Source organism: Xiphophorus couchianus, chromosome 9 (genome assembly GCF_001444195.1).
Source record: "Xiphophorus couchianus chromosome 9, X_couchianus-1.0, whole genome shotgun sequence".
Classification (NCBI taxonomy): domain Eukaryota; kingdom Metazoa; phylum Chordata; class Actinopteri; order Cyprinodontiformes; family Poeciliidae; genus Xiphophorus; species Xiphophorus couchianus.
This window is the reverse complement of record NC_040236.1, coordinates 21,108,120-21,122,231: the sequence shown is the minus strand read 5'-3', so window position 1 is coordinate 21,122,231 and position 14,112 is coordinate 21,108,120. Positions and strand designations below refer to the sequence as shown.

Here is a 14,112-nt window from a genome sequence, read left to right as displayed (position 1 = left end):
CTAGAGAACAAAAAATGGTTTATTGTAGAATTTCTATTTTTCAAATGAAATGTATATTGAAAATAAACGGTTATCAAACACTGATGGCGTCCTGGTGATTTTCATTTGAACTTGTAGCAACAGGTGGCTTGATTCTGACAGAGTTGGGTACTAACTAATTACACTTACCCAAGTATCTTTGAAAAAAATACTTTTAGGAGTATTTTTACTACTCTGTACTTTCAGTAATTTTATTATGAAGTATTTCTACTCTAACTTGAGTAAAATTTCTGGATTTTCTACCCAATGAATGAAAAACAACCATGTTTTAACCAAAATTTCACCAGACACACACCTGCAGTTTCTGTTAAAGTTTAACAAGTTTTATATCGAAAGAAACTGATTTGGACAAAAATATTTTGCCTAATATTATTACTTTTTGCTCTTTATATAAATTATTGTCATTTTTGTCTTTAAAACAGCAAAATTTCCACTTAAATTTATATTTCAGTCCATCTGATTATGTAATTTTTAAATATTAAATGATTGATAATCTAATCAGTACTTGAGTACTTTTTACCAAATAGGTTTTGCTCTTACTTGAGTAATTTCTTGGACAGACACTTCTTACTTTTACTTGAGTAAAATATGTTGAAGTAGTGCTGCTCTTACTTGAGTACAATTTCTGAGAACTCTCCCCAGATGTGGTTTCTGAACACACTTCTGATTTGATTCTTTGGAAAATAAAATATATTCCATTAATTTATTGCAAAAATGTAGACGTACACTGACAGGTAGTTAGTCACAATTAAAACCAGATCGAAAAGTTCAATAAGTGTTCAAATAAACCAGATTAAGAACCTCCCTCCTCACCGGAGACTTTCTCTGTAAGCCAGAGGAACGGTTGGTTGTGAAAATCGCAGCAGGTCAGCCGTCAGGCCGCCTGTCTCACACCAACAACAATGGCACAGTCAAAGTCTGAGATGTCTCCTTTCTTCCTCATTCTGAGGTTTTGAACTTCAGCTAATTTTCTTCACCACATCCAGACACCTACATGCTTTTATTTGCTTTTGGCTGGAAACTAGAGGTGGGCGGATCGATGCAAAATACTGATATTGATTCCCAAGTTGGTTTATCTGATCAATACTAACATGACAAGATCGAAATTGTTTTTAATTTTTGTACTGCAGTTTCTCAACTCTTACTAAAAGAAGATTTTTTGATAGGATCTCAAATTATATATATATTTTTGTTTAGGAAAAAATGCACACACATTTAAATTGTTTCTGTTAATTGTGTAAATATGTTAAAGTATTTTGTAGAATATAAACTTTAAAGTTTGAACAAAATAAGTCAAAGGAAAGCGCACCAAACACCAAAAGATCAGAAGTTTGATATATGAGTGTTAAAATCAGCGACACCGGCCCGGTATTTACATGGTTTCAGACTGATATAAAATAAATAAGAATAATAAAATACACAGAATCGAGAGAGGTTGGATAAAGTTAACATTTATTAATAATTCAATCTGAATTGTTGGATATTTAAAAAATATATTTTAATGGATTGGTTTGGTTAGGTTTTTGTTTCTAAATCAGATTATTTTACATATTTTCGGAATCGAAATATAATATAAATAGAAAGTCTAATGTTTCAGTGAAAAAAACCCCCAAACAAACCGATATCTATATTATTGTTCAAACCTGTTTATAGTGAAGCCATTTTATAACCGATGCTGTGGCGCCCTCTGGTGTCTGCAAATATACCTCGCTGCAGCAAAAAGAAAGGGGCGGGGACTGACCGCTGACAATCTCATACCTTATTTGGAAATGGGACCACTGCACTCCGGAAGTGAAGGGGGCGCTATTTCCTATATTATCCGCGGTCTCCCGTTTTTATTTTCTTTTGAAATCTGTGATATATCTTCATCTTTAGGAAGGAGTTTCACTCTCAGCATGTACTTGAACGTCTCTCCTTTATTTACTTCAGCGCAGCTCACAGTTAAAGAAAAAAATTATATAGCTTTCTGTGTACTTCTAAATCTGCTTCTTAGTCGCATCTTTTCGGGCCTGCTACTGCCTCTAGAGGCGTGGGGGGTGGTAACACTGCAAGTATAATTACGTCACTAAACTAGAATACCACAAAGTCTTTATTTACTATTAATTTCGACATTACTGGCAATGTAAAAGATGAATTATCTTCTAAAACACCTTATTTTTCAATTTTCTTCAGGATGTAGAGCTAATTAGGTGACATAAACAATACCTGTATACATTATAAATAATATCTATATACGGTATCTCTATCAATTATAGGAGGAACAAAAGAAATAAGACATGAAAAGCAACATGATCAACTATAATAAAAATATCATTTACAATGTATACATAAGAAATTGAATTGAGCAAAAGTCAATAATGAACAAATTAATTAGGTTCACACATGAATAACCAGAATTGTTAAACAGATACAACCAATAATTCACATTTTTATTTTTACTGTGCCATGTATATTATTCTGAGAATTTTTGTTGGTAGAGTCTTATATATAGGAAAAAATATGGTTAAACTATTTAGTCTTCCAAAGTGGAAATTTTTCTTCGACTCAAAAATGATAAAATAAAACTCATTCATAGAATCACAATATCAACAATTTGTGAATAGAGCAAAACACTTAGCATGCTACAGGTAAATGTTATCATTTAGTTTGGCTAAGAATTATTATTGCACTGTCAATAAATGACTTCTAACAGATGTTCTATAGTTACCAGAGGAACACAATAACGCCTTCATGAGCTCAAACTATTACCTACTGTTTTACCTGCCATTGAAAGTTTTCTTAAAAGATTGTCTGTTAGTCTGCAGCTCATGTGACCAAACCAGCTGAAAAGATGAAAAGTTAAAACACTCAACAGTTAAAACTTGAGATGAGTTAAAACTCTAGTTAAATGTAAGTTTTAACATTTTAACTCAACAACAAGATATTGTACACAACCTCTAATTAGGTAACCCCAAGATCACTAGGTCTTCTTAAAAGATAAAGTCTCTGAAAACATTTCTTAAAGATATAGACTGTTTTCAGCAAAACTGAGCTGACTGTCCAGGAATGACCCAAGGTATTTAAAATTTACCACAGTTTCAACAGGTTGGCCATTGAGTGAAACTGGAACCACTTTCAGGTCTTATTATCTAATTTAATTAGTTCTACTTCCTAAAGGAAATGAAATGAAATGAGTGTTTTGTGAGGGACTTTATCTTTTACTGTTCCAGTAATGCCAGAATTAATAATAAATAATAAAGACTTTGTGGTATTCTGATTTAGTCATGTAATTATATTAGTTGTGTTACCACCCCACGCCGCTAGTAGCAGGCCCGAAAAGATACAACTAAAGAGCAGATTTAGAAGTACACAGAAAGCTACAGAATTTGTTAAAAACTGTGAGCTGCGCTGAAGTAAATAAAAGAGCGAAGTTCAAAAGCATACTGAGAGTGAAACTCCTTTCTAAAAATGAACATATATCACAGATTTTAAAAAAATAAATAAAAACGGAAGACCGTGGATAATATAGGAAATAGCCCCCCCTTCACTTCCGGAGTGCAGTGGTCCCATTTCCAAATAAGGTATGTGACTGACAGTGGTCAGTCCCTGTTGGCCTTTGAGACCGACATGGATTTGGAAATATATTAATGTAGACAGAACACTAACAAATATTAGGAAAAGGAACACATTAGATACTTGCCAAGAATTTTATAATCAAATGCAGAATAAATATATTTTAGTAGCTTTAGAATGGGTGGAGGAAACTAATAGGAATAAAATAATAGTTTGTAGTGACTCTCTATCTGCGTTGACGAGTATCGGAAAGGGACGTACAAACAATCATCAAAATATTTTATATGAGATTATGGCGGTTCATCATAGGATATGTGAACAAAATAAAAATGTTGTATTATTCTGGACTCCAGCTCATGTAGGTATTATGGGGAATGAAAGAGCAGACAGGCTGGCGAAGGAGACAATTAAAAAAGATGATATTGATATGCAAATAAAGTTATCTAAATCTGAAGGCAAAAGTATAATTTGGAAAGAAAGCAAGAAGATATGGGAAACTAGGTGGGTAAATGAAATAAATGGAAGACATTTATTTAGAATACAAAATACAGTCGATGTAGAAAGGATCAGAGGATTAAACAGGAGGGAAGAGATAATTATGAATAGAATAAGAACTGGGCATAGTTTCCTAAACGGAACTCTTTTTAAGATGGGGAAACACCTTACTGGTTTATGTAGATGGTGTGATGAAGTAGAAACTGTGGAACATGTTTTGATTAAATGTAGGAAATACGCAAGTCAAAGAAGATTATTAAAAACAGAACTAGGTGTTAGTAGGGAATTGAAATTTGAGAAGGTGATCGATCAGCTGAATAGTATTGAGGGGAAAAAGAAGATTTTTCGGTTTTTTAAAAACACTGGGATTTTTAAGAGAATTTGAGGTGTAGGTGGTAGGAGTCAATAGAGGGCAGTAGTGCAACGTACATGGATGCAAGCTGCCGTTAAAATCTAAAGAAGAAGAAGAAGAAGGTCAGTCCCCGCCCCTTTCTGTTTGCTGCAGCGAGGTCCTTCTCGTGATTGGTGGAAGTGAAAATATGGCGGCGTCTGTGCAGCTGTGAAATAATAGAAAGAAAAACTAAAGTAAGACACTTGAGACGCGTTGTAGAGGTTAATACTGTCCTTTAGCTGTCGCTAGTTTTAGGGAACGGGACGATGACGTAACCATAGTGACTCTCTCTCTTTGCTTTAGCTTCTCGAGGTTGCTAACCAACCTGCTAACAACACAGCATTTCACCAGTGGATCAGCTCCTTAAAGGTGAGTGAAGCAGCCCGGCCTCTGGTTCTGTTCGTCGTTATCCTCATCAACCAGCCCTCAAATGTTACGGCAGCTTGGAGCCATAAACATGAACCCAAACCGGCTCCTTTTACGGGCCGAAATTGTTGTAACTTCATCCCAGTTTCTCCGTCAAATTCATCATTTTGGAAATTCATATCCCGTCGATTAAGTGTAAGTAGAAGTTGTTTTGTCAGTTTCTCAACAGTGACCTGGGATTCGTACACAGTTTGGAAAAAATAACTGGAAGATTGTGGGAAAAGAAAAGTGAGCATTGGAAAATGCTTGTATATTCCTAAAATGTGTTCTTTGCCTCGTGACATACGTGAGAAATTGAGGAGCAGCATCTATTCATCTTTTACTGCGTCCATCTGTCCATCCCCTTTCAATATGTCTTTCTTCCCATCGATCATCCATATATTGAATTGTTACCATTTTCTCTTTCTTTGTTAACCCATCCATTGCATGACAAGACAAATTAAAACAAACTAAATATTTTCAATTGCATGATTTATCGTTTTTCTTTTTTCTCTCTCTTTCTACCAAAAACTGGATGATAAAAGTCTCCAGTCTGGTGCTTTGGTCTCACCAAGTCCCCTTTTTTAAGGACAATATCGTTTACACAGACTTCATAATTAATTTTATTTGTTGTTTCTGCTGGATTTTTTTTACTTATTTTTGATATTTAAAATGTCTCCCATTTCCAATGATAACTGTTAATCACAATTCAAAGTTTATTAATCTTTGAGAATTGGTAAAATTCTCATTATTATTATTCCATTACCTATATCTTACCTGAAAATGGTCACAAAACAACATTATTGTTTAGCGCACCAACTGCTGCAGCAAGATTTGTCATCATAATAGCCCTATTTACATGTAGCCCTGAAGTTGAATGCAACATAATTGGTATACTAGAGAAAAAAAAAGTGTAAGTATGTATAGCTAGAGCAGTTAGGCAGTAAGAAAGACCAAATTATCCTCTTTTTTTCCTCTACAGCACTAAGTCATGACTGGATGGTGAAAAAAATAAAAATCCTGTTTGTATTTCTCCTCTTTTTCCAGCCAACATCATGCCAGCTTTCCGGCAAGTGGGAGAGAAGCAACTTCCCAACCCAGTGAAGTGTATGGCGTGGTCTCCTAAGAGGGACCTCATTGCTTTGGCTAATACAACAGGGGAGGTGGGTTCAAATGCAGAGAACAGTTGAGTGTAGGACTTTTAGTGTGCAGTAGTTTTATATTTTTGTAACTCTAATAATTGTCCATAGCTGCTGCTTCATCGCTTGGCTAGTTTCCAGCGGGTTTGGAGTTTGGCACCCAGTGAATATACTGGGAAGGAGATCACTGCGCTCGCCTGGAGACCTGATGGCAAAAGTAAACGATGGCTTTGAATATATTTACCTGCGTGCTTGATGAAGTTATGTTAACATTATGTTTTTGTTTTTTGCTTTAATTGGCAGTTTTGGCGTTCAGTCTTGGAGACACCAAGCAGGTGGTTCTGTGTGATGTTGAGAAAGCGGAGATCCTTCACATGTTTCCAATGCAGAGTTCGGTGACCTGCATGAACTGGATGGAGGTGGTGGAGGAGAACAGGTGCGGCCCAGGCTCACGATGCAAACCAGTATGCGTGTAATCTGGCTAGAAATGTGCAAATGATTCCCCCCTCTGTTTCAGTGCCCTTGGCTCCTTTTATAACTCTGAGGATGAATCCAAGCTTTTCCTTCCTGAATTACCAACACTCCCCAAGAGGTAAAACCACCGAGTGTCCATTCCACCGCAAGACTGAAAGTTTATTTTGAGCTAAGTAACACGATCCAAATTTTCCTTACCAGCTACAACACCACTTCAAAGATATTCAGGTGAGATTTAAATGATTGATTTTCTCATTTGGTGTCTGAGTGGAAGCTGAATGTGTTTATCCGTCTTTGCCACAGTGAGGAAAAGTCTGACGAGATCCTCAACCTCCTCGGAGAAGTTCGGTAAGGGCTCCTTATTGGATATGAAAGATTACATTTGATTCTGCACAGTTATTCAGTTGTTAAATCAATTTATAATTTTGTCTTGCTACCAAACAGGCTGAACATCCTCGTTCTCGGAGGAAATGCTGGATGTGTGGAGCTTTATGCATATGGAATGTACAAAATTGCCAGTCTTGGCGAGGTAAGGGTTTTTTGTTGTTGTTTTTTTTGTTTTTTTAAATATGGTTCCTTATCATGCCCAGTGGTCAGAGGCTGATATAAATGGGCCTTTCGATCACATCATATATTTACATACCCCAGAAAGTCATAAAATCACAGGATTTATGCTCCCTCAAAAATATGATCGGCTTATAAAAATGGAAACTTTTTTAAAAATTATTATTATTTTACTCAAGATATCAAAGTAATTTGAATTGTTTTTACATAAACTGAAAACTTTGCTGTGATTTTATCCATTTTTCTTACATAAAGTCAGAAGAACCAAATACATTTTTGTCAGAGGTTTTTTACTGGGTGAACTTAGCTGGTTTTTATCTTCTGCAGGTGTCGGGATCGTGCCGCAGTCTGAGTCTGTCCAGCGATCTCAAGTCTCTGTCTCTGATCACAGAAGTCCAATCCGCTGACTGCGTCTCGGAGATCTGCTACGTTCAGGTGAGCCGGATCACGTCACATCGTCGTCTTCATTGCCTTCTTCTGCTCTGACCTGGATTTTTTTTATTTTTTGCATGTCATCGTTGCCGTGCGACAGCTGGACACGAGTTTGTTGTCGGACTGTCTTCCAGAGGTCACCAGGATGGCCCGCAAGTTCACCCACATCTCCACGCTGCTGCAGTACCTGCACCTCTCACTCACCTGCATGTGTGAAGCCTGGGAGGAAATCCTGATGCAGATGGATCTCCGTCTCACCAAGTTTGTTCAGGTCAAATACTCTTGTGGGATAAAATTAATTGCAACCCGTGCTGAAACAAACTTGTTACAAGAGTTTATTTTATACAGAGCAATTCAGGTCATTTAGAAATAAATTACCTAAATACAAAAGAGATTTTAAAAGCACACTTTCTTTTTAAAAGAGCACTGAAATCTTATTTTTTATTAAATCAATTTTTTTTTCATGTGTGTAATATATATAATGTGATGTCTTACTAATTTTGTGATATTATTTTCTAATGTCAAAATGGTCTTATGGTCTTACGAATATTTTTGTGTTTTATCAGTTGGACCCCTGGAAGATTAGTAACCACTTTGGTGGAAACTAATGAGGATCCTAATAGATAAACAAGGAAACAAATGCTGTTTTCGTCCGACAAAAAAAAAAAAAATAAAATAAATTAAGGGGTTAAAGGTTACAATGCTTCCACCAGAAAAGGACTAAAATCCAGTTTTTGTTGATTTTTTTGTTGTCCTTGTAGGAAAAGAACACAAGCACTCAAGTCCAAGATGAGTTTTTGGACCTCCTGCTGTGGGGGCAGTCCAGGTGGTTTATTGTTCTTATTTTATTTATTTATTTTTTTTACGCATTATAGTGTTGTAATATCTATAGTGTCCTGTAGACGGTAGCAACACACCTTGAATTGGTTAAAGTGCTTTTTCGCTTGTTTCCTGTTTCCAGTCCCGAGTTGCAGGCTCTCCTCATGAACCAACTGACCGTCAAGGTAAAATCAGAAAATCTTTTACGTCTATGTGAATTTCGCTCATCCCATCCGGAAGCTTCGGGAGGTGGATTTAAAACATTTTGTGTCATTCTGTGTCAGGGCTTGAAAAAACTGGGTCAGTCCATTGAGTCTTCCTACTCCAGCATCCAGAAACTGGTGATCAGCCACCTACAGAGGTTTGTCGTCTCTTTGACGCACCTGGGAATTTGATTTCTTTCTATCAAGATGTCTTTTTCTGTGTCTTCTGCAGCGGCTCTGAGGCTCTGTTGTATCAGCTGAGTGAGGTGAGAGGAATGTCCCTGTGGAAGCAAAAGTTTGAGTGCCTCGGCTTGGATTCGGATGCTATTGATGGTACCAAACCCAACACATGCACAATGTCTACAATCTGTCTCTTTGGTTGTCCATTTTAGCTCCTTCCTCATTTTTGGATTTTGTAGTTATAATCGTTTCATATCCGACCTTTTTTGGGAAAAATGAAGTCGACAGAATGTTTCACACCAATCATGTCTCCTTTTCTAATGGAGCATTTCATGCACACTTTGATAACCAGAAATTTTAATTCATTTTCTGTGATTATGTAAGGACATGTGGTTTTATGACTTGGGGTTTGCCAACAAGATGTTGCTTTTAGTTATTCTGATTTAGAAATTTGTTACATGTCACAAGAGTTCATTCATTCATACAGGTACGGTGGCCCGGAAAGGTCAACTAAATGCAAAACGCAACAACAAAAAGCCACAACTGAAGTTATATTAAACTTGCTAGTTGCTAGCATAACGTCCGTTGTGACTTTTTGTTGCCTTATGAGGTTTGTATTTTTTTAACCCTTCTTGGCCACCGTAGTACAAGGATCAGGACCAAAACAAATAAAAATCAGGTGTTGTGCAAAATATTTACAAAATAAGTAAGTCAAATTAAGTTATGTTAGATTTGAATATTATTTTGAGTGTTTACATCCATTACTCATGAAGATGTTTAACTACAAAGAAAACTAAGCTGACTTGAAGATATTAAAGTGCATAGGTACAAATTGGTTAGTTTATAGCAATGAAATGGTAACAAATTGGCCCGGGGCTTTCTGTCACTAAGTGTGTGTTTGTTTCGTGTATCCAGGTGCGATCACAGCTGTTGGCTCTTTCTCTCTCAAAGCTAACGAACTTCTGCAGTGAGTCTATAAATCATCTCAGTTTACGACATTTTATCATTTTTACTTGTTACAACTTTTATTTTTTTACATTCAGGGTGATTGACAAGAGCACGAAAAACTTCAAAGCCTTTTTCCGATGGCTGTATGTAGGTAAGAAGGAAGTTTTTTTTTTTTTTATTTCCTACATCCTCATTGGCTCTTATTGAAGCCAATATTCACCTTAAAGTGTGAAACAGACGGTTTCTGGCTGCTGAGATCCTCTGTTAAGCCTTAAAATTTGATTCTCTACAGCAATGCTAAGAATGTGTGACGAACACGTACCGCCAGAGCTAAACAAGGTGAGTTTTTAGCCCAGATTTATCACTTTTAGTCTTATTATAATTTATCAGTTGCATTAAAATGTTTTATTTCCTCAGATGACTCAGAAGGACATTGCCTTTGTTGCTGATTTCTTGTCGGAGCATTTTAGCGAGGTAAGATGAGCAAATGCATCACATTCACATTTAAGAAATGCCTGAACATATTTTGAGTTGGAACTCGTTCCTTTGGGGTTTTGCAGAACGAGGAACTCTTTGATCGTAAGGGGAAGTATTTCCACGTGGAGCGAGTTGGTCAGGTAAGTTGCTTCTTAGAGAATGCTTTAAATATTTTAGAAAAAATATGACTCCTAGATGCTTGTGTCTCATATGGATATTTTTACAGTACCTGAAGGATGAAGATGAAGACCTGGTTTCTCCACCCAACACAAAGGGAAACCAGTGGCTGAAGTTCTTACAGGAGAGCACACACCTGAAAGGTAAATTGAGATTCTGAGTTTAGACAACCAGGGTTTCCCCCAGAAAACTTGCTCAGGGTGCTACAACAGTCATCCAGCCACCCGCCGTGTTTTTGAGTTAAAAAATGTTTAAAGCTGACAGAAAATTTGAGAATATCATTGTGTAGTTATGCATTCTTGTGAAGTCTGGAAGATTAAATACCTAAACACCAACTATAAAGTCTTTTAAAAAAAGGCAATCATAATAAGTAAAGCCTGGTGGCCCGCCACACTTATAATTCACTGAGGGAAACCCTGGACCACTGCCAAGGATGATTTATGAAATCATGCAGTAACTTCTTTTATATTTCATTGGTTTGTTAGTGAGCCCTTTGCTGTTTCCATCATATCCCCAAAAGTCTTTGCACTTTGTCAAGAGGATGATGGAGAATGTGATTGAACGATGCCTACAGAAACCTGCCGTAAGTTTTTGGTGCGCTACTGATGCATCTCAGTGATACAAGAAGAATACAAGAATATTGTTGAGAGTTGATTCAAAAAAATTAAACATGTTTATTATGGATTCACCACACTGTGTTTCAGCTATTTATTCATGCAAATTCTAATTATTCTGGCTTGGAGTTGATGAAGCCCAAAAAACAGTATCTCAGAAAATGAGAATAAGACATCGGCTGTCAAAACTAAATATTTATATTCACTGTATAAAAACTAAGCAGCCCTTTTTCATACTGTTTACATTAAATCAAACTTTCCTTCTATAGATCTTACTGAAGAAATGTCTGAGAAGCACTTCCTTTGAAGAAAGTAATACAGTACAAAGTGTTTATATACCATTGCTCTGGCATTCAGCAAATTGAATTACTAATATAAATCATCTTTCTGATGATATTTTGCTTTACAGAGATGCACCTGAATTATTTCCTCTTCATTAGTAGTTAGTCATTATGTTGAAACGTCTCTCAGCTTTGTGAATCTGTTTACAGGAAGTCATTGGAAGATCTGTGAAACGGGCTGTCTTTTTGCCTTTGTATGCTGTGTCAGACAAGTAAAGTCTTTTTATTGTTGTATATATTTCAGATATAAAATGCTTAAATTCCCAGACGATGTTATTAATGTGATTACGTTTTGTTTTTTCTAGCTCGGAAAAGATTCCCCACCTTTTTGAACTCCCGTCTCTGTAAGTAAAACAGAAACTTCATGGAGATTTGTGTCTGGATTAGCAGGAATGTGTTTTATATTGAGCTTTTTTTTTGGGGACCCTTCAGGTGGAATGACAAAAAAGGCAAAATGCACTGTGTTGTGTTCTGCATGCCAGAGATTTCACCAAGCAAGCTGTACGTGTTACGGAAAGGAACCGACCCAAACAGGTGCACTGTCTTCCAGTCAGAAATGTCTTTTTCGGTACTTATTACCCTGCTAACCTAATTAATTTTGCCTCTGTAGACATATTCCAAACAGCTTCATGTCATTTGACCTCAGCCATTATCTGGACAGTACAGATGATAATGGTGTTGCAGCCCGGTGAGTTTATCTTGATCGTTTTATTTTTATTTTTATTTTTCTTAGCACCTCAGAAGGTGAAATATATCACTTGTAATGTAATTACAAGTGATAGTTTTTGTTTTGTTTATTTATTTCTATTTTAGGTCTCATTACGTCTACAGCTGCCTGGATGCTCGTTTCTATGACGATGAAATGCTAACGGTGGTCCTGCAGGGATCAGAGGATCAGAACAGCAGGCGCCTCCTGGCTCAGGTTTCACTTGCCTCCAGCTTGAGCTGCGACTCTCGATTCAACTGGGAGCCTGGTGTGAGGTGTGTGTGTGTGTGTGTGTGTGTTACAATACCTTGTAAAAGTATTCATAACCCTGAAACACAGTTTAAAACTAGATTTTATATGTAGAACAACAAATCTCAGTCATTTAGCACATGTTTGTGAGCTTAAAGGTGTGGCATGCATTTGTATTCATATTGAGCCAATACTTTGCAAATGGACTTTTTGGTGCAATTGTAGCTGGAAGTATTGTTTTTTTTTCCCTACGTCTTTTCCTGATCTGTGCATTTAAGGTTGAAATTTGTGCAAATTCTTCTAAAAAAATAGCTCTAGTCCAGTCAGACTAGAGCAGCGACTCTGTTTACCAATCATTTGACTTCTGAAGAAAAGTGGTTGCACTTTATTTTACTCAGAAGTATTACAGTAAAAATGGGTGAATATTATATTATTTGTTAAATAAATTCCAAACAGTTTTTTTCCCCCACCTCAAAAATATGAGCTATTTTATTCTGATCTATCACATAAAACGCTGTTAAACTATTTAAGATTGTATTTGTAACTAAAGAAAACCAAGTTTCACATTCGTCATCACCATTTAGCACGTTACATGGAACAAAAAATGCAGTAAAACTCTTTTGCCTTTTCTCTCTCTCTCTCTTTCTGTAGAGTAAAAATAAACAAATTGATCAACGAAAATAACAAAAACATATCAAATGACAAATGAAAACAAACTCGGTGTTTGCCCTCTGTGTTACCAGGTTGGACCAGCAGTGCAGCACCATTCCCTGCCAGGGTCTGGTGTTGGGGAACCAGTGGCGTGAACTGGAAAACATGAAGGCCCAGTTTGTAGCCGTCAATGGAATCCGCAAAGTGGCCTGCGTGGTAAGTTTCAGAATTATAATTAAGAATTACCAGGTCACCCTTGTGAATGAGATTTTAAGTCTCAGGGAAACTTATCACTTGGCATAATTCTCTTGATAAACCCAATCGAAACATAACAAATAATATGAGAGATGCTGTGATGATTAGTTCACATTTTTCTCATTCTTCACATCAAAAGTAATATCCCACATTACCCACATTCTCTGATCTTGCGCAGTTGTATCAGCTGATTTCTGTGAGTTTGTGTTTCAGTGGCAGTAAAAGAGCAGAACGCTAAATTATCAAATGAAATTTAAACTACAAAAAAACCCAAAAAACATTCAAGCAGGCATTTGCAATTACAGTGTTGCACGCATGGCCTTGAGATGTTGCTGCAGTTCAACATGTTGTACAGATCCAACATCATCCAGAATAAAATGCACTGTATTATAAATTTGTTTTGGTGTAACGGATTGTTATTGGGTCTCTGCTGGTATAAGCAATCTTACAGACGCAGTCATTGAACCGTCACTTTTCTTTTTCACTTGGCAGCTGAGTGCCAATTTAAGACACATCCGTGTTTTTGAGATGGATGTGGAAGATGAGGATGACGAGGGAGCCGAGTCTCAGAACGCCAGCGCTGACCAGGACGGACTGGAAACTGCGATGTCTGGCCAGGGGCCGGTGGAGGAGAGCTTGGAGTCAGAGGGAGAATCCAGAGAGCAGGAAGGAGATATGTTTCAAAAGTCAGAGGAACTTTTACAATCGCAGGAAGCCTTGTAACCCGTGTGGCACTCGAGCTGTATGAACTCTAAAGGACTGGGCTTACTTTTTTGTAAACATCTTTTATATTTAAAAATAAAACATCTTTCTGGATTTTTTTGTAATTTTCTCTTTTAGTCTAAATTGTATGTTCTCATACATATGAACCTAAACATTACTATCTTAATTTTAAAAATAATATTAAGCTATGTGTTGGCAGCAAATAAGTTTTGAACCTCAAAATGATCACATCTTTAATGATGGAATGGAGATTCCAGATTTAGCGCTGTGCAGCGTTC

General features: G+C 36.7%; 1 protein-coding gene across 2 annotated transcripts; it reads left to right on the top strand.

The window, feature by feature from the left end:
* The first annotated feature begins 4,552 nt into the window (after nucleotides 1-4,552).
* Nucleotides 4,553-13,927, top strand: anapc4 (anaphase promoting complex subunit 4). Of its 2 annotated transcripts, XM_028026905.1 has the most exons (29): nucleotides 4,553-4,671; nucleotides 4,781-4,846; nucleotides 5,930-6,045; nucleotides 6,133-6,238; nucleotides 6,325-6,457; nucleotides 6,539-6,613; nucleotides 6,697-6,723; nucleotides 6,799-6,843; nucleotides 6,940-7,024; nucleotides 7,387-7,494; nucleotides 7,592-7,762; nucleotides 8,253-8,317; nucleotides 8,453-8,495; nucleotides 8,595-8,671; nucleotides 8,746-8,846; nucleotides 9,609-9,660; nucleotides 9,737-9,792; nucleotides 9,934-9,980; nucleotides 10,059-10,115; nucleotides 10,202-10,258; nucleotides 10,345-10,438; nucleotides 10,781-10,878; nucleotides 11,401-11,462; nucleotides 11,556-11,594; nucleotides 11,683-11,784; nucleotides 11,861-11,938; nucleotides 12,064-12,231; nucleotides 12,949-13,072; nucleotides 13,604-13,834. In XM_028026905.1, the coding sequence occupies exons 3-29, from the start codon at nucleotides 5,938-5,940 to the stop codon at nucleotides 13,832-13,834; spliced, it is 2,409 nt and encodes an 802-aa protein (XP_027882706.1). In that variant the 5' UTR covers nucleotides 4,553-4,671; nucleotides 4,781-4,846; nucleotides 5,930-5,937. The 2 variants fall into 2 exon arrangements, with proteins under 2 accessions (XP_027882706.1, XP_027882707.1); XM_028026906.1 differs by having other exon boundaries at nucleotides 4,586-4,846; nucleotides 13,604-13,927.
* Nucleotides 13,928-14,112: the final 185 nt, after the last annotated feature.

What these genes read in the sequence shown, in the direction of transcription:
- anapc4 (XM_028026906.1), top strand. Translation starts at nt 5,938, where the DNA reads ATGCCAGCTTTCCGGCAAGTGGGAGAGAAGCAACTTCCCAACCCAGTG. An exon ending in TTTCCGATGGCTGTATGTAG is followed by an intron (nt 9,793 to 9,933) that starts GTAAGAAGGAAG and finishes GATTCTCTACAG; the next exon opens with CAATGCTAAGAATGTGTGAC. An exon ending in CTTTTTGAACTCCCGTCTCT is followed by an intron (nt 11,595 to 11,682) that starts GTAAGTAAAACA and finishes GGGACCCTTCAG; the next exon opens with GTGGAATGACAAAAAAGGCA.